General features: G+C 40.8%; 1 protein-coding gene across 1 annotated transcript in view; it reads left to right on the top strand.

Annotated features, from left to right (window-relative positions):
- DENND1A (DENN/MADD domain containing 1A) overlaps window positions 1-20,615 on the top strand; it is a 446,857-nt gene that overhangs the window by 190,669 nt on the left and 235,573 nt on the right. Inside the window, exons 6-8 of the mRNA XM_015567102.1 lie at window positions 11,121-11,190; window positions 14,062-14,142; window positions 18,086-18,139. Coding sequence (XP_015422588.1) covers window positions 11,121-11,190; window positions 14,062-14,142; window positions 18,086-18,139 — 205 coding nt within the window. The remainder of the gene's footprint in view (window positions 1-11,120; window positions 11,191-14,061; window positions 14,143-18,085; window positions 18,140-20,615) is intronic.

The raw sequence follows: 20,615 nt of genomic DNA on the forward strand, positions 1-20,615 counted from the left end.
TTTATATATTTTAATTACATAATTTATGTAATCATTCTCTTAGCACATGGTTTAGGTGTGTATATATTATACATGATAAAGAACTGGTGACGATATAATAAAAGTGATTCATGCATACATTTTTCTGATCTTCATTTTAATAATCTGCTTTTAGTAGTTACTCATTGAAAGGCCTATTTCCTGTTCTCTCTCATATTATATGAGTTAAGAGTGTATCTCAGAGAAACCTATTTCTGTAGGAACTTTGCTGGTTGAGCCTCCTCTAAACTTTTAGGGTTTCTTTTGAGGGAGACACACAACTGATAGCAGAACTCAGGATATATGACTTATGACTTGTTCATATTTGATTTGTAACCAAATACTTTGTCTTCTTCTGTGCTATCATATTTTGAGGGGTTATTAATAATGCCAGTTTTAGCTTTTGTGATATTACAGACTGCTTCTCTTGGCTTATAATAATGCAATCAGGCATAAGCACAAAGATTATTTAAAACTAAGGAGTTAAATTCCCATTCAGGGCATATGCCCAGGTTGCGGGCTTGATCCTCAGTGGAGGTGTGCACAAGGCAGCCAATCAATGATTCTTTCTCATCATTGATGTTTCTATCTCTCTCTCCCTCTCTCTCTCCCCTCCTCTCTTTGAAATCTATTAAAACATATTTAAAGAAAACGTTAAGGAGTGGCTGAGGGGTAGGATTTTATTTTATCTTATTTTATCACGGTAAAAACGGAGAGTAGCTAATGGCATCTTATGTTCCAACTTAGTGCTGGATTCCCAGCTCTTCAGTTTGCTTGGGATTGGGTTCCTACATCCTCCCGCAGGGCTCACTTGAGGCAACTGCCTGTCTCATGCTGTGTCTGTGTTATGTAGTCCAGAGGAAATGTATACCTTACCTCCTTTCAGAGCGACCCAGCCATTACATCCTACATTTTCCAAGTTTTGTTCTTGTTGCCTCTATCAGATCATTCCTAATGCCATAACAGTTTCACACCGGAGAGCCTGCCTTAGTGGAAGTTACACCTTATTCAACTCTCTACCCAAAGCCTGGCTTATATTAGGCAGTGAATGAGTGAATGAATGAAATAATGAATGAATGCTGGCTTTCTATAAAATGAGTTTAATGATTGTCCCATTTTGACAATTTGAAAACAATCACATGCGAAGTGCTGTCTGATGTGCACTTCACTGATATTATTTCCTGAGACAGATTGATTTAAGAAAAGTGCCTACTGGCATAGTAAATCACACAAACCTGGATCTGACTTTGTGGCTGTGTGACTCTGAACAAGTTACCTACCCGTTCTGTGCACCAGTTTCTTCATTTGTTACCTGGTGATGTAATGGTGCATACTTACAGAAGGATGGGGCAGTAAATAAGCAAATGCATATAAAGCTCCTGGTACTTGGTAGTTCCAGAATAAATGGTGGTCTCTATTATTACTATTTTTATCAGTTGGATATAACAGCAGTAAAGGTACTTGGAACTAGATGAATCTTGCAGTTGGACAGATTACATATAACTTGTTCAACAGATTAGCTGTGCCTCTATGTGATTAATTTTGTATAGAGAAATTTGCTCCCCTCAATCTGGCCCAGGTCTGCCACAAAATGAGATAACAGTGCAGGTTTTCTTTGAGTAGGAGAAGTTGGTGGGCAGACAGATGTCTGTGGTAGAATGAAGCAAGGAGAAGGGTTGCTTGGCTTGCAATAGTTCCTGTTTTACCTTACCTCAAAATCCTGTTTCATTTCCAAAAACATTTTGGGAGAAACCTCTTAGTGAGAGAGTTGCTCTGTCATGAAAGGTAACTTGAGAGCAGTTTCCTGTCTGTCTTTGTTGGGGCAGCTCCCTCACCTTAAGGTCCTGCTTCGTACCCAAAGGAGTCTTTGAACATCAGCTGTCTAAAACAATCTCCAGCCTTATCACTTATTTTAATGTTCCTTGCACAGGTCACTCTTGGATGTGGTGCTCTGGGCAGTATCACCCCAGAATGCTTCCCTTCCTTTATTTAACCTCTGACCTGTGAAAACAAGAGTTAATCAAGAGTTCTAAGGTAGCTAAGAGGAAGGGGAAGTGTTTGGTTACAAATTAAATATGAACAAGTCATAAGTCATAAATCCCCAGTAGTGCTACCAGTTGTGTGTCTCAAGTTGCATATGGTACAGAGTGTTTGGGTTATAAATTCAAGTTCAGGGCTCTCTGATTGCTTGGGGGTAGGTGTTAGGTTCATTTTCTTTAGGTCTAAAACTCTTTGCCTTCTAAAATGTTACTTTTATTGGACCAGCTACATTCATATCCTACTTTCTCTGTGTGCCTGTCTCTCCTTCTTCCTTTCTGTACCTGCCTGCCTGTGTTGATTGGTGTGCTGTTCTGTGAATTGAGACAGAACTGCTTCCCTGAAAGAAGTTAAGCATATGGAAAAAGTTGCCAGGGAAAGGCATTGAAGCATAAAGCGTAAATGGGTTTAAGAGACAGCCAGACACTTTTATAGAGAGATTTGCGATTGAATGATACAACACTCAGGCAGAGATCTGGGGTGGAAATGAACTTAAATGAGTGCTATTCGTGGAAAACTGATGCCCTGTCTAATCTAGCATTTCCTTAATTGTCACCATAAGCATACATTTAAAGCTTTATGCTTTAAATTGAAAAGGGAAACACAGTCTGTTTAAGAATCTATGACACAGGCCATGGTTTTTCTAGATAAGATCTTAAAAATACACATCTAAGGTAGCAGTGAGTCTTAACATGAAGACTGGAAACTTAAATCTCTCTTCTGCCATGTTTGATTAAAGCATTTTAAATCAAGCTGTTTATATTTGTGTTTCTGAATCTAAAACATACACTAATTCCTAAACTAATAAAGAGTTGACACATGACCAGTGTCCCTGGAGTTGGCAGAATAAGAAAATACACGGAATTGTTGGGAGGCAGCCAAAGTTGGACCACTCGGAACACTTAGAGCCAATGGGCTTTGGCAGGTGAGCTTTCACTCTATCAGACAGTACAGCAAGAACCACAAGGTAAGGATTTCAAATCCTTATCTCAGAGCTGAACATTCTATTTGATCATGTTGCACAGCTAATGTGTCGTGTGAAGCAATTAGGATACAAATCATACTGGGCCAGTTTTGTGTCTAGCTCTGCTTTAGCAGCTGTGTTGTCCTAAGGCCGTCACTTCACTTCTCTGAGATTCAGTGTTCTCATCTGTAAAATGGGATGATAATTCATCTCATAGAGTTGTTGTAAGACAACTGGGGGGTTGGTGCTAGATTAGTTTCCCTTTGGTCCCAAACTCTTTGCCTTCTAAAACATTTATTTAACCAGCTCCTTTCTCTCTGTGTGCCTGTCTCTCTTTCTTCCTTTTTTTTTTTTTACCTGCACCTAACCTCTGAGCACCTAATATTTGATAAATGTTTTCCGCTTGCCCTCATTAGCTTCAATTCCCAGCTCTAAAATGAGAATAGTATCAATTGCGGTCTCAGTGGGATAATTAATTTGCTTGTTTACTACTGAAAGCAGGGCAGGACTTCTTGTGTAGCCATTTCTTCCCTTTTGTGTGTGTGGTTTGGTTTTTTTTCCCAGTTGTGACAGTGTATTTCTCTTTTAGTCTCTGAGAGCTTCCAAAAGGTGGGCCTTAGTTAGAACTTCACTAACCCATTACATTATATTACAGTAGTACTTTAAGCCATAAAATAAGATGCTCTGAATGGGGGGTGGGGACAGACAAAAACAAAAACAAAAACCTTGCAGGTGAGCGAATTCAGGAGTAGGCAGCATCATAAACTCTTCGGAAATGATGAAAGGCCTGTGTGCTCACCCTCTCTGGGCTCAATGGAAAATATCTGAGAATTACGCTGAATTGTCAGCACAGGTATCATTACTACAAAGATCTTCTGTTACCAACACTTCACCAGTGATAACAAAAGTGCCTCTGTGCTTTCCTCCTGAGCAGCAATCTCCCTCAATCACGGTATTACTGTCACAGAAAAGATGATGAACCCACTCCCTAAAAGCAACAATTATTGAATACCCATCAAGAAAGAGCCTGTTTCCAAAATCAGATCAAACTGTATGTTTGGATAGATTTATATAAGCACAGATGTTTTATGACAGCTTTTTGTGTTTTTTCCTAATGCAAATTAATATTTCTATTTATTCAGTACATACAATATATTTTCCTGCATAGATATAATAGTTATCACAATGGGATGTTAATTATGGACATAAATCAGAGGTTCTTGAGCCTATCTGGATACATAATAAATTTACAATTCGAGATAAGCAGCTGTGAGCAAAGCAGAATGCTAAGATTGGATGAGACAGGCTCTGGTCTCCCAAAGAGGGTTGTCTTTTATTTAGGTTCTTCTGACTTCTGATATATTAGCAATAATAATACAATTGTATCATGAAAACCAGTACTTACTCCATTCCATGCACAGTGGAGGGTGTATTCACATAAAGTTCACCCTCATAACAGCCATGTGAGGGTGGACATTGTATCCCCATTCCACACATGGGAAAGGAGAAACATGACTTGGGCTACAGCTAGTAATTGATAGAGCTGATACCCAAACCCAGGTGGGTCTCCTGCCTTTGCATTCTGTGTAAAGTTTAGCAGCAAAGTGTCACTTCCTGTGAGAAGACTTCCTGAACCTCTTCTCTGTTCTCTTTATGAACCTCTATGAGGGTGCTGACCCAGTGCTGCTGACATTATCTTCCAATATATCTGCTTCTCTCATTAAACTGTGAGCTTCCCAAATGCTGGGACCTGAGGCTCATTCCCTACGCACCTTGCAGAGTGCCAGGCATATATTGGGTGTTTCGTAGTAAATGTGGGAGACTTATAGTTAGATAACTGATTGCAACATTGGAAAAATGAATGGTCTGGAAATGTGTGGTGTTTGGACTGTAAATACCACCTCAATTTTTAATTCCATAGAAATGTTCATTGAAGTTTGATGTGGGGAGCTCAGGAAGTTGTGTGCTTTTCGTATGGGGAGGAATGTGTACACCTAGGTGCTAAGGCTGTAGTTTGAGAACTGTAGACCACACATATATAGGTGGGTTTGTTATACTTAAAAGTGGGAGTGCTTATTGCTGTGTACAATGGGGGAGAAGATACGTCTTATAGAAGGCAGTGTGGTTAGGATCTTGGGTCTTTCCTACTTTCCATGAAAAGACATGAGAAGTGGAAGAGAGGAAAGAGAAGAGTATCTTAAGGCCAGGAGGAATGTGTTAGAGACGAGAGAAGAAGAAGTTTGGAGCTGACCCTGTGGGGAACATTGGGCCTGATACACTGACAGATTTGAGGAGTCTTGGCAATTTTAAAGGCTCACCTGCACTTAAAAAATTATGTTGCCAAACTAAAATAATCAATCTGGGTTTAATTCACTTTAAATATTCACTTTAAACATTTTCTCACTCTTTTCTAATTTGTCACAGACTCTAGCAATTCATTAGCAGGGATCATTTTTAGTTCTGGATTATTTTCCTAACCAAAATGCTGCATCCTAAATTTGGAGCTCTGCCTCCAACAAGAGTTGGTTAACTATTAGCTCTATAGCTCTAGCGGTAATGCCTTAGTAGAAACTATAGCGATGAGTTTACATCTGTCGAGGGAAGTTCTGATTTATTGACTGTTTGACATGGGCCAGGCACTCATTAGAGTTTAAACAGTCAATACACAGTCATGATCTTTGCTCTCAGAAGGTGACACTAATGGAGAAGACAAACAAGCATATATTATAAACTAAGATGAGTCTTAATATCGGGGAAGCCCATGAGGGCCCCATAGTCAAATGCATCTATTTAAGTGGAGACCAAAATTTTATAGTAAAAATGGAGGGAAAGCTTATTTAGGATTTATCTTGGGAAAAAAAAGAAAATAAATTTTTGAAAATAAATTTTACTCCTATAATGCATTATTCCTAGAATAAATGGTGAGTTAAGTAGTTTTTAGGGGAGAAGTCATCATTTTTCTGACATCTTACCACTTTATGTTTGATTTTCACAGTATCCATAAAAGTAGTAATTTTTCCAAAGCTATGAGGATTTCCCCAAGGCCTCTTTTAATATTTTGATGTTGAATTCATTCTCTTTTGATGTGACTATTGTGCCACCATCTTTCTTGATTTTTCTCTTTGTTCCTTGTTGCCAGGCCTTCATTTGTTGGTCACTTTGCCTCATCTCTGAGTAGGTGTCCAACATCTCCTAACAGGGGCTTCATGAAATCCTGCATTCTTTGCATGAGTTTGTAGTATTACTTTGTGACCAATTTACATTTTATTGTAGATGTTTAACAATTGAGACCTTGACAGAGGAGCAGGGATTGATGTTAGGTCAAACCAGGGCTGAGTGGGGACTTCCTAGTTTAAGCGGTCACATCAATTGGTGAGAATGTTCTTCTTATAACAGCTTGTGCTTTCCCATCTGCTCTGACGACTGCAGAGCATGAGGAATTCCTGCAGAATGTTGACCCAGACAGCAAGAGTCAAAGAGAGCTTCCCAAAGCTGAGATTGGCAAGAGGGTTAGTAGGCAGAGGGGCAGGAAGAGCATTGCTGGCTCCAGACTGGGTGTGTACACACATCAGCTACATTCATTAGGTGGTGTACATCTTTTCATAGAGGAGGAAACTGAGTCTTGGAGAGACTGCTTTCCCAAGGTGTCACAGCTAATGAGTACCAAGACAGAGATTCATCCCAGGTTATTTGACTCAAGTCTGTGTTCTCCCCAGTATATGCCATGCTGCTCTGCATTTTTAAATTCCGGGTGTTGTGGTTTTTTTTTTTCCTTTTTAATATGAAAGCTTTAAAAACTCAGTGCCAAAAAGCCTTAACCAAGGAGTGCTTTGCCATTCAAGGAATCTTGTCAAAATCTGTTGATAGGAAGGACTAAAAGAAGGGATACCACCCCTTGAGTACCCAAGATAGAGTTTGAAGAAAGAGCGCCTCAGACAGTGGAAAGTTACAGAGAAAATGAAAGGCCCTATTCCGTGTCACTCTTCTTAGCCGGAAACGCTTTATTCTAGACATGAGTAGAGCAGCTCTGCCATGAGTCCTTCCCAGGGAGGATCTGCATTGTTATCTTCTAATATAATGGTGCTCGAGTGTTTAGATGTGAAACTTTTATTATCAGTGACCTTTTCTTTTTATTTCTCGTCTACATTAGAGCCAGAGCATTATGTTGATCTTTTTCAAATAATGAGCATGACTAGGTTATATTATCTGAGATTTCCTCCAGGACAGCAGGATAGACGCTGGCGCTGATAAGGCTAAGATCCACTGGGCTGTGCTGAGGTGTAAGATGAGGGGAAAATAATCACTTTCTACCTGGTTCTGAAAACTCTTGCGCAGAATGTTACTCCTTTTTAACTGTCCCTTTGTTTCCCTGCTGATTACAGACTAAGGAGGTCCATTGGTTTGACATATGGGCAGCCCTCTAGAGTCTGGTCCTTCTGCCCTTCCCCTACCCTACCCCCATCTCCTGCCCTGCAGCCCGCACACCCTGCTCTCTGGCTGTTCGTGACACTAAAGTGGAATCCCATCACCCAAGGTCAGTCATACATATATGAGCACACGGCAGCGGGAATGACTATCCTGACAGTGCCTTCAGTGGAGCAAGAAAAGTGACTTGTCTTTTCTCAGTTGGACTCAGTTCCTGAGTCACCTCAAGAGTAAGCAGCTCACCTAGCTCACAGGTTCCAACATAGACGATTTTCACTCAGCAGTTCTTCAAACTCAGGCCCACTATTTTACATCTGCACAAACCGTGTCTGATGTATGGAGGAGGCAATTTAAGACCTTTTATAGGTGATTTTGACCATGAGCCATTTGACTGCATGCCCTATCTCCAGAACCTGCCCCTGCACGGCTTACAGGGGCCAGGTGGCCACTTCAGCGAGGCAGTTTGTAGGAATCCTACAGGAGCTGCCGGAGCTCCTCTCAGGTTTAAGACTTCGTATTGCCTCACACAGACAAAAGCCTCTTCGTTTGATGTCAGGCCTGGGAGTGAGGGCAGAGCCTGGGACCAAGTAACCTGGGACACAGTTTGGTGAGAGAAGCTTGGATCCAGGCCAGGGCCTGGGAATCAGGCTTTTCCGATCAGGGCTCTGCTGATTGGGTCTTGATAATGCTCCATTATAATTTTATAATCGATCAAAAGCCTAAGCTCCATGAAGTAGTTGGGAAAGATTGCGCTTTTTTGTGTATGTGCCTCTTTTTCCCACGAGGACCACAGCCTGCTTGATTACGGGGACCCTTTATATTTGTCTTTCGGGCCCCAGCCTTGGTCTGAACCCACCACACATGGTGCTCTGTGGTGAGGACTCGCGCAGTAGCACAAAGGTAGCACGTGGAGCAGGCTCTGCGCCGGCCGGAGCTCCTTTAGCTGTCCAGGGAGTAGCACATAATGGGTGTTTGTTTCCTGTCTCTGGACTGGGAAGTGGTGTTTACTCTATGATGACAGACAAGCACAAAATGGAGCGAGGGTCTCCATGGCCTCACCTGCAAGCTCGCAGGCGGCATGGAGCTGTTGTGCCAGCACTAATGAAGCGGTACAGGAAACGGCACTGGATAAAGTTCAGCTGTGAACCCTGGCCTCCCAACAGGGGAAAGAGGGATCCTTTGAAGAAGAAGACAGCTGGGTTTTGGTTTCAAGACCTTAACGCTGCCATCACTAGATATTCATCTGTCAGTGCACAGGGGACAACATGTGGAGAACAGTTGTGTCCGGTCAGGCCGAAGGGAGAAAGAAATGGCTGATTTCCAGCGTAACTATGAAACCTCCCGTGGCTGAGGATTCTGCTTAGCATAGCCAAAAAGAATCGATTTGGTGAGGCTGAGGCTGAGAACCTGAGCATTCTGCTGAGGGCCGGGCGGTCCTACGACGTCACCTTCCTTCATCCTCATAGCAGGACGGGGCAGGGAGGCTGGAGGTTCCGCCCAAGTGATGCTGGTCAGTTGGACATAGTGGCCAAAGCTGCTTCCATACATACCGAGTCCTAAATTATCAGAGAACCCAGCCTGCCCCGGGTCACTTTTAAGTATTTCTAAAAGGAGTTCAACTTTTATTTATATGAGGCAACAGTTTCCTTGCGAGGACATACTTTCTCTTCTTGCTTTTTATAATCCTCCTTCCTGATTTTCAGTTCCTAGATTTAACTAGTGCTATTTTTTTCTTTCAGGAAAAAGAAATTTGTAATCCTTGGTTGAGTTTGTTTACTAAGAGTCCTCTAATCTGGACAAGAGTTTTCTTCTGAGGGGATTTATTGTTTCTACTAGAATGGCTTTTAACTCAGCTGAGGTTTATTTAACAGACGAGGAAGGGAGAAATTTATCTCCTCCCTAATCCCTCTTGAATGTTTCCATCTCCCTGCCAAAGCGAATGCTGTGTAAAGTGGCAGCAGTGGTTTGCCCTGTAATAGTCAATATGCAGCTGCCAGAGCTGATTGAAACATATTAACATAAGTGATAATGCTGTCCTAGAAGTGAAAAGTTAAGTTGCTTATCAGTATATTCTGATAAACTACTTAAATTTTACAGTAGCATGTGCTGGCTTCAGACAGACGTCAGTGATAGGGAGCTGTGCACTTTATCTGTCCCCTTGATTGCCTCTCACTTCATATATTACTCTCGGTGTTGCGGCCGGTAATCTGTGCAGGGCGCTGATTTCCCTCCGCCCGGCAGGACTGAGTTGAGCAGCATCAGCGCTTCCCTCTGCGTCCAGCTCTATCAGCAACGGACACTGTCAGCTCAGCAGGGCGGTTGTGGGGGTGGACCAGCGCTTGGTACAACACTTCTCACATGACTCTTTGTTGCTTCGGAAAGTTTCTTATAGAGAATAAAGCCATTTAAATTAAGTGACAAAACTTCTTGGGATTGGGGGGTATATTTCAGCAGCAATTCTGAGACACTAATGTGCCTTTGCTGTTAGTCTTTATTTAATTTTGGTTGTTGAGTCAACACTAAGCATTGATGGCATTCTGGCTGCGTGCTTGGCCCTGGGAAGATAAGGTAAAGCAAGACGTGATCCTTCCTCTCTGCACAGTCTGCTGGGAAAACAGATCCACCATTGAGTGTTACATTGATGTGTGGAATGTTATAACAAGAGTAGGCACATGCTCAGGGCCGCATGGAAGAGCTGGAATCAAGGCATGAGAGGGGAGGTAGCAGGAAAGAATTCGGTGAGGCTGAGGCTGAGTGTGAGAACCTGGGCACTCTGCTGAGGACCAGGCCTCCCTTTGACCTCCCATGAAGGTCGGAGGGAGAAAAGGGCCAAGTCTAAGACAAGCAGAGGCAGGCTTGAGGCTGCCTGCACATGCTCAGCATGAGGCTGCAGGGAGAGGATGTATGTGAGGAAGTTGAGAGAAGATAACCAGAGAGGCAGTCAAGGGCCTGACAGTGGAGAAACGTGAACACCATCCTAAGAAATCTTGCAGCAGTGGGATGATTGCAGGAATTTGCTTGTAATCCAACGTGCCACTTAGACTGGCATTTTAGAAAGACCATTCTAAGAGCAGCACAGAGGGTGGACTATGGTTAGGTGCATGCTGTTATCAGAGTAAAGGGACATGGTAGTCAGGACTTGGTGGAGGGCAGTGGGGATGGAGAGTTAGTGCTCATCCCACAATAAATACAATAAGTAATAGAATGTTTGGTGTAACAAGATGAGTGGTTTCGGGCTCTTGGGGCCTTTGGGACACCTTGCAGCTGCCAGCAGTGGAAGTGCTGCATGTGAGTGTGGCTGTGTGTGTCTAATCATGAGAAACTTGAATAGAAGCTATCCTGGAAAGGGTGGGTGTGGTGGGAGAGGCCTGGGGGCTACTCAGAGTTAGTTCCTGATTGCAGAGTCTGCTTTGAATGTCTTCTCTATGAACCTGTTCTAGCTCTGAGGCATAGGAATAATTTATAATGAACATTCAATCCTCCGTCTTATCCAGGCAGTTTTTTAAAATCCCAGAAATAATTAGCATTTCACCAGTCTGGGTTTCCAGCACAGACTACGACAGGAAGACTCTTTAGGATGTAGAGAAAAACTGAAATGTACCAGTCTTGAATTCACTCCTGGTTAAAGTTTTGACCCTGCATACTAATATTTCATGTGTTTTCTCTTCTTCCCCAGCTATCTTCCATGGTTCGAAGTATTTTATAAACTACTTAACATCTTGGCAGATTACACGACAAAAGGACAGGTATTTGTCTTCTATTCTATTTAACAAGTAAACTTTAACTTTTATGATTATAAAAGTAATATATGCTCTATATTTCACCAAATCGCTTACCAAAAATGTAATGCATTCTCATTATAGAAAGTTTGGGAAATTCAGAAAATAGTAGGAGGGAAGAGAAAACCACTCCTACATGTTCATATTCTGCTCCCACCCCCATAAGTGTCACTAGCATCTTGGGATGTTTTCTTCCTTTAATTTTTGAGTTAAATATATAATAAATAGATCCTTAGCATTCAGAGTTAATATCCGTATTATCTAATGGTCCCAAGCAACCCTGAAAGTTCACGACAGGTATTACTATAATTTTGCTGAGGCACAAATCTGAATTGCTCATGTCATGCTGCAAAGCTGGGATTTGTGAGTGAAACATGTAGCAGGCCATTGACCTAGCCAGCTGTCCGAATTCCCATTTTAATAACACTTTGTTGTGTTTTTACCGTATTTTTTTTTAAGGGTCTGAAAATTGGTTAAAAAGCTCAGCTATACCTTACCATGCTTTTGGAAGAAACAATATGCTAAGTATCTTCCACGGATGGCAAGGGTCAGCTGGGGTTGTATTTAGACTTCTTTAGTTCATATTTTACCACGTTTTTCACCAGGTACCCTAATAACCAAAGCATTTCCCCCATGCTAGTAAAATTGTTGTAAACATTTTTCATGGCTGCATAGCATTATATCATGAACTTTGATTTACTAAAATATTTCCCTATTGTTGGGAGTATTATTTGGGATTTTTTTATTATTATAATTGCAGCCATTAGTATCATTGAGCATAAAGTGTTTTCTTCATTTTAGATTGTTTCCTTAAGAGTAGAACCTCAGATGGGCCTTTGTAAGGTCAGTGGACATAAACATTTTTAGAACATTTGCTAAACTGCTTTCCAAAAGAACTGTGCTATTTTCTTTAAAAATACTCTTTACTAACAGAGTGCCTGAGTCACCCTACTCTCGCCAGTATTTGTGGAATCCGTTGCTTATTTAACAAGTGAACAGGTCTCATTGTTTTAATTGTATTTCTTTGATTTTTTAGTGAGATGAATATTTGTCCATATGTCTAACTTCCTATATTTTCTTTTTTTTAATGGTCTAAGCTTTTAAATTAAAGTGATACATTATTATTAAATGATAGAGACATTTTCTCTCTCATATTTTCTATAGGACATGTCCCATAATAAAAGTACCATAGTCAGTAATAAAGGGGTTAGGGCAGGGGTGGGCAAACTTTTTGACTCGAGGGCCACAATGGGTTCTTAAACTGGACCAGAGGGCTGGAACAAAAGCATGGATGGAGTGTTTGTGTGAACTAATATAAATTCAAAGTAAACATCATTACATAAAAGGGTACGGTCTTTTTCTTTTTTTTAGTTTTATTCATTTCAAACGGGCCAGATCCAGCCCGCGGGCCGTAGTTTGCCCACGGCTGGGTTAGGGGAATCTGAATCAATAGAAAACAGACAATTGAGGGTTATTCTATAAAATGACCGGTCTCACTGTCAGGTTCATACAAATCTAGGAATGATAGGAATTGTTCCAGACTGATAAAGACTAGAGAGCCATAACTAAAGGCAGTTTGTGATTCTGAACTGGATTATTTTGCTATGATTGGCACAGTTGACAAAACATGATGAGCTCCGAGGATTAGATGGTAGTGTATCAACATTAATTTCCTGATTTTGATTATTAATTGTGGTTATGTAGGGAGTGTTCTTTTGCATTTATGGAAAATGGAGTAGAGTGTTAGCAAATCATTCCCAAATAGTTCAGAAACTAAAAAATAATTTTTTACTGTCCTACAATTATTCTTTAAATTCGAAATTGTTTCAGAACAAAATTAGACATGTTGATGCATCCACTTGTACATTTCTCTCCTTTGTGAGAAAATTGAGTATTTTATCAGTTCAGATTGAAACAGGCTTTTAATCTGAACTCATCCTCTTTTACTTTCCTTGAAAATCAGCTGCCAAGCAATGGAGAGGGCTCTGCTCCTGGCTGAGCAAGTTACTAACTAACTGGCGGATTTGAGCCAAGTGGCTTCACCCTTCAGAGCCTCAGTTTTTCAATCTGTAAAGTGGGGTAGTTGTGAGGATCCTATAGGTTTTAAAAAAGGATACAAATGTGAGCTTATTACTATTACATTAACAGAGAATGCTACAGGATGGGAGAAATGGCTTTTGGATAATTCTGGAAGCAGTGTTCTTTTGAGCATTTTAAAGGTGAATATGTTTTCAGTCAAATAATTTGCACTGCTTCGTATTTAATTTCACTAATTAAAATGCACAGCCATCATCCTATCTTGCATGCTGTTATACGTAGTTCATTTTTAACTTTCCATAATTGGAGATTGCCATGTGTACCCAGTGAACACTCAGTAAAATTAATTGAGGGTAATGATGATGAAGACAAGATCTATAGTGTCATTGTTATTTCTCCCCATCACCCCCGACCTGCAAGCGAGGATTGTTTGCATTTAAAAGTTGTTGCTATGGAGTTGAGAGGATAGATTTGCTGAGAGCTTATGGTACGTGATTCATAAAAGGCAGTCATGGTAGGTGTCTCACTGAGTAGAAAATGTCAAACTTGGTGTGGGAGGATCTAGTTGGCTCTTATGTTGAACTATAAGCAGTGTCTTTTGTCCAGCCCTCCTTAAATATCAAACCTATTTCCGCCACCTGATGCTGGGGACGAAGGGCCACTTTTTCCCAAGTGGCGGCCAGCACCTCCCAACATCTCAGTCGTGAGGAGCCCCAGCTTACTGTGTGCCAGGCCTCCCTGCAGGTCTCTGACTCAGGGCTCAGCCTTGATTTGCTTACTGAAGCCTCTTATTTCTTTCAGGAGAGTCAGTGGCATGAGCTTCTGGAAACTCTGCACAAACTCCCCATCCCTGACCCTGGAGTGTCTGTTCATCTCAGCGTGGTAAGTGGGCAGGACACCAGCCATCACTGAATAACCCTTTCACTATTAACAGTAAGACGGAGTTAGCCCTACAGGGTCATCTTTTGTCGTCTGCACGTTCCACACCCTAACCCCAAGTTCTCTGAGACCTCTGGGCTCAAGGCAGGCCAGGGAGTTGTATTTCTTCCCTTCTCTGGGATTCCATGAGCAATGGGTCCCAAATGTCCCTGGATCCTCTCTTCCTGCCTGTCATCCCTTCACTAGCATCTCCTGTCCTGCCTCACGTTTTGCCTCCCAGCATTGCTGTGAATGTCCCTTTGCTGAAGCCCATCTTGCTGCCCTCTGAGCCTTCAACACCACTTCTCCCCTATTTACCAGGGTACGCCATATTCATCCTTCAGAACTCAGCTCGGATTTAATTCCAAGAAATCCCCCTCAATACCCACCCCCGAGGCTTGAAGATTTTCTTTTTTGTCCCAAGCATCTTGTACACTTAGCAGTACTCAGTCACGCTACATTGGACTATCTGTTTTCTTATCCCCCCACAGATGGAGAGTGCCTCGCATAGTTCCTGGCCTGCACTAATAACTTCTTTGAGCTCTTTTGTGTGCACGCTGCATGTTCTGTAGTGTGCTAGGGTGGAAAATCCTCTGAACTATACAAATTGGGAGATTTCACTCCTCGTCGTAGTTTTGCCCATGATCTGAGTCTTACGTGTGCTTCCATATTTCAGTTACTGGAATCTTCGAATTTCCTGAGTCAAACCCTTGTCACCACCTCCATCAGTATTCTCAGATGGACATGCTTTGGCCAGCTGTTGCTTATACAGGGGCTATTTCCCTTATGTTGTGGGGTCTGAATGTTTAAAAAGTTTTGTCTTTTAGCTTCACTAGAACCAGGAACAGTATTGTCTTCAGTGGTTATTATCTTGGTATTTGCCCTCTTAAAGAAAATGGGCGCATCTCATAGGGGTTTGGTTTTTTCATGATCAAATTGAAAGCAGTATTATTACCAATAACTTATAAAATATTATTTACTAAGTTCATCCTATATGCCCATTTCACAACAATTACAAATAGATATTAGCATTCTCATGTCATGGATGAGGCTGAGAGAGGAAAATGTTATGTGGTTAATTGTGAGAAGATGGGGGTTTTTCAAATCCAGGGCTAACCTTCCCCTAGGCCAGTGATGGCGAACCTATGACACGCGTGTCAGAGGTGACACGCGAACTCATTTTTTTGGTTGATTTTTCTTTGTTAAATGGCATTTAAACATATAAAATAAATATCAAAAATATGTCTTTGTTTTACTATGGTTGCAAATATCAAAAAATTTCTATATGTGACACGGCACCAGAGTTAAGTTCGGGTTTTTCAAAATGCTGACACACCGAGCTCAAAAGGTTCGCCATCACTGCACTAGGCCATAAGTGTTGAAAGAAAGGGAGAAAAGAAGGAAGGAAAAAGAGACTTAGTAGAGGTTTTTACTCACTTTAATAGAGCATGGGAAGGAAAGGAACCTTGTTGCAGAAATTCATGTAAGGAAGACCATGGGGAAGATGAAGACATGAGCTTTAAACCTGCCTCACTAATCGCCGCACAGCTAGGCCACCTTTGCCGTTGCCGCTGTCCCTTTTCCTAAACAGCTTGATCTCACCACTTCAGTCTGTAATGACATCCGACAGGTAGCTGTGGAGTAGCCTGGCTGGGTCACCAGATGCTGGGGGAGAAGGGCCACTCCTTCCCCTGAGTGGCTGCCAGGCCTCAAGGACAAACCATCGCAGAGGCAGGAGAAACTGCAGGGAGGGTGCAGCTGTTTCGTACCAGTGGTTTCTAGGAATGTTTTTGACCTCTGGTCGCAGCATTTCATGGGCGATGGAGCAAGACAGAATCTCAAAGGACAGCTTGGTGACTGCTTGGTTTGGGAACTGCATTGGCTCACTAGTTACAATCCATCGCGTCTGTAAAAGCAGATTTTTTTTTCTTTCTTGTTCACAAGGAATTCCTTTCTCCATGTGGTATTTCTGATTTTGAAGCACTAATTTCATCTAGATCAGAAAGCCTGAATTGTTGATAAAATGGCAATCCTGGATATTTTTTTGCTTTAATCACAAGAAAATATTTCTGTGTGTCTGATACAGGTGATTGAGAAAAATGGAAATGTAAACTAGCAGTCGAGAGCAGCAATCATGATTTTCTATTAAAAGACCATTTATGGAATCCTAGGCGTTTCACATGTATAACATTATTCTTCACAACAGTTCTGAAGTAGATATTATGATTCAAAACCTGAGGCTATTAAGTGAAGTTGCTAAAAATCATATAACTGTTAAGTGTCAGCTCTGTGGTCCTTGTTCTTTCCCCCTCACTGTGCCAACTACTACTTTATGACTCCAGCCACTTGTGGACATCCATTAATGAACATTTCCTGGGACTCCCTTCTAGCCATTTGGAATAGAAGTTGGTGTCAAATTTAACCTTGTATTTTACTTTCACTATTTTAACCCTTAATGTTAAATTGAATTAGTTGTTGACTAGTTTCCATGCTGCACAATCTCTGTTGTAATACTTCATAGGTAATATTTTGGCACAGACACACAGACTTTGGAAGAATGCACTGTGGAGGTTTTTTTTTAAGTTATCTTTTTATAATTTGTTTTTATTATTTTAATTCAGGTGGCTTTCGCTATAATTTACATATAAAAAGCGCAGGTAAAACAGCCTGTTGTAGTGGAAAGAGCACAGCTCTAATTATCCAGACCTGGTTTCAGTACTGGGTTGTCAACTACAAGCCATGTGACCTTCGCAAGTTACTTTCACCTCTCTAAGCCTTAATTTACCCATTTGCAATGTGAAGATAATTTCTATTTTAAATTTGTTATAGAAACGAGAGGTAATATTTCTAAAGTACTTGGCATAAAGCTTGCAATGTAGCAGGCATTAAATAAATGTCTGTTAAATATTAGACAAACAGCTCATAGTATTATTGTTGTCATTGTCATCTCAGTTGTCCCCTATGCCTTTCATTTCAGGAAGGCTATCCAACTCATTTTTCTAGAGACCCACTTATTTTGCAATTACCCAGGAATGGTGGGGCAGGAGGACTTCCTTAAATGTCACTTGGGGGTTTGAACTTAGGCCATGGCTAAGCCGACCTTCTCTGCATGTGACCTTTCCTGGCCTTTGTATAGTCCCCTCCTTAATTGATCGGCACTGGGCTCTCTCCATTCCTGACAAGGGGAGGTATCATTAGTTCAGTCTGTTGTCATTTAACTCAGGGGCACACTCATGTTACACACATGGCGATGCCTCCTTGAAAGTTCTTTGAACTGGTGAAGTTTTCAACTCTACTGAGCTGGAGATTGCACTAGAAGTCATGAGGCTTATTGGCAGAGCATGCATAGTGAAGAGAAATCCTCCATTCTTCACCACCTAGAATAGTCTCAGTGCAGCCATCCTTCAGCTGGAGCTGTCCTTAGCATCGCTTGGGCCTTCGGGCAGATTTTGCCAGCAGCCTGTAGATGGATATAATCTCAGATGCTGAAATGAAATGGCAGATTTGGTTGGTAAAGACCATTGTTGAGTGAACCTAGTGATATTTGGTCCCTAGAGTCCACTTGCCTCATTGAACAATAAATTATGAAGCATGCAGCTTTCTTATGTTCAGAAACCTGCAAACATCATATGGGAATTTAGCCTTTAACCTCTTTGAGCTGTTCATTTGTATCTTCCAAAGTAGTTCATCTCTTTTAGAAAAGAACTCCATCTACCAAACTGATGATTTAATGCATCTGCCTTTAATCCAGCATTATCCAAAGAAAAGATTCTATAGACATTTCCAGTGAGTGAAATTGCTTCCACATCTGAGTAAGAAATTATCTTCAGATCATGTACCTGACCTCTGAATACTGTGCGTGTTGCTTATTTTTGCAAAAATAAATAGCTTTTCTTTTCTTTTCTAGCATTCTTATTTTACTGTGCCTGATACCAGAGAACTTCCCAGCATACCTGAGAATGTGAGTACATAGGAGGAAAAAAATTAAATTTTTGTTTTTTGTAACTTATTTTTAAAAGAAAATAAAAAGATATATTTTCCCACTATAAAATAATGCATTATAAAGGCAAACACAGGTAGAGAATATTTGAAAAGTTTAAAAACAAGGAGGGATTATTATTCATATTTCTCAAAGGCAATCACCTATTAACCTGTTGATGTCTCAGTCTAGTCTTTTTAAAATGTATTTTTATATAGTTAAGATCAACTATTACATAAGCATTTTTCCATTTCATTCATAAGAGTTATTTTTTATGGCTGCATATTATTCCATTTGCAGTTTCCTCACTGTTGTGCATTTAGGTGATTTTGAGATTTTGCTGTTGTAAGTAAAATGTTTCCATATAAAGATTCCCTGAGTAGGATAAATTTACTCAAGTAAAATTGCACTTCTACTATATTTCTATATTCACTTTTAAGAGAGTAAAATAAAGCATCTGTGAGGATAAGTATAAGGACTCCCAGTCCCACTTCTTAAGGACTTAAAAGCAGTGAACTTGAATCTGAGGGAGCAGAGGTTAATGTTTGCATTCTGACAGGCTATGACATACCAAGCCTAGCCTTAAGACACATTTTCAAAATGTTTTACTCAGATTATAAATAGTGCTATGTAGAATTAAATATAAAATCACCACCACTTAGGCACTTGATTAATGTTTAATTGTGGCAAAATGTACATAAAATAAAATTTATCATTTTAACCATCCTTAAATGTATATTTCGTTGGTATAAATACATTCACAGTGTTGTGCAACCATTACCAATATCTATCTCCTGTGCCTTATCATTTTTCCAACTGAAACTCTGTACTCATTAAACAATCCATTAAACAACAACTCTCTACTCCCCGCTTCATGCCAAGACCCTGGCATATACTATTCTGTCTCCATGAATTTGGCTACTCTAGGTACCTTATCTAAGTAGAATCATACAATATTTATCTTTTTGTGTTTGGCTTATTACATTTTGCATAATGCCTTTGTGGTTCGTTCATGTTGCAGCATGTGTCAGAATTTCCTTCTTTTATAAGGTTGAATAATAATCCATTGTATTTATATAACATCCTACATTTTGCTTATCCATCAGTGGACACGTGGGTTGTTTCTACCTTTTGGCTATTGTGAATAGTGCTACCATGAATATTGGTGTACAAACATCTGCTTAAGTCTCTATTTTCAATTCTTTGGGGTGTATACTTGATTACTTCTTTAAATTATTGGAATAAGTGGTATATTTCTCCACAATTACTATATATTCACAGGAAGGAAGTTCTTTTAAATGTTGTCTATAGAGCAGACAAATTATAAATGTTAACTAATCAAGTTTAATTACTGAAGTTTTGCTATTGTGGAGAATGAATCAGAGGCCTGGCTACTTGGGGTTCTTGGGGTGGGAGGTTCTTAAATATCAATATCAGAATCTTTTCTTCTATTTTTGGACTAGTCAGTTTTCTCATGCTGGAGAGTGTAAATTCCCAATGTTTTAGAAGCTGAGTGGGGGAAGTGGGTCATGGCATTTCAACATTTAGCGTGTATAACTTTATTTAACACCCCATTTTTTATTTAATGCCTTATTCCATTGTTTCAGCTATACCTGATGTCCCCCAAGCCTTTATGGTTTAGTTCCTTTAAAAAGTACATATTTATTCTTCCAGAGGGAAGCTTGAAGGCCAGTTGACTATCTGAGTGAGCTGCGAAAGAAGAATCTTAGAATCAAATTATTCTTAATTTTATTGGCACCCTTTCCCTAGCTTTCAGAGGTCTGGTGCCTCAATTCCAGAACCTTTTTGGAGTTCTTTGGTGTGAGTTGGCCTTGATGCTTGCTGCCCTATTCCCTGGCCCCAGCCTTAGTATTGAGCCTTTTCTGGGCTACCAAGTCTCCTTTAGTTTTCAACCTCAGTTGGCACTCTCGACAGCTTGGACCAAATAATTTTATTATTTTTATTTATTTTTCTATTGATCTTAGAGAGGAAGGGAGAGGGGGAGAGAGAGAAACATCGATGTGAGAGCAAAACATCCATCGAGTGCCTCTTGCACACGCCCCTTCCCCCTACCGGGGATTGAGCCCATGACATGGGCATGTGCCCTGACTGGGAATCAAACCCGACTGGGAATCAAACCCAGGACAACACCCAACCAACTGAACCACACCAGCCAGGACAGGCAAATAATTTTTGTCATGTGGGATTGTCCTTGTACATTTGGGGATGTTTAGGAGCATTTATGGGCTCTATCCACTATATGATGAGAGCACACCCCTCAGCTATAACAACCAAAAATGTCCCCAGATATTGCCAAATGTCCCCTGGGGGCAAATGACCCAAGTTGAGAACCGTTCCTTCAGTAACATCTGCTTTCTGGCTTCCAAAAACTTGACATCTTTCTTCCATTACTGTCTTTTCTCTAGTGTTGGTTTTCTTTGGGGGGTGGGGGGGGGGG

The sequence above is a fragment of the Myotis davidii genome, unplaced genomic scaffold (genome assembly GCF_000327345.1).
Source record: "Myotis davidii unplaced genomic scaffold, ASM32734v1 scaffold142, whole genome shotgun sequence".
In the NCBI taxonomy this organism is placed as follows: domain Eukaryota; kingdom Metazoa; phylum Chordata; class Mammalia; order Chiroptera; family Vespertilionidae; genus Myotis; species Myotis davidii.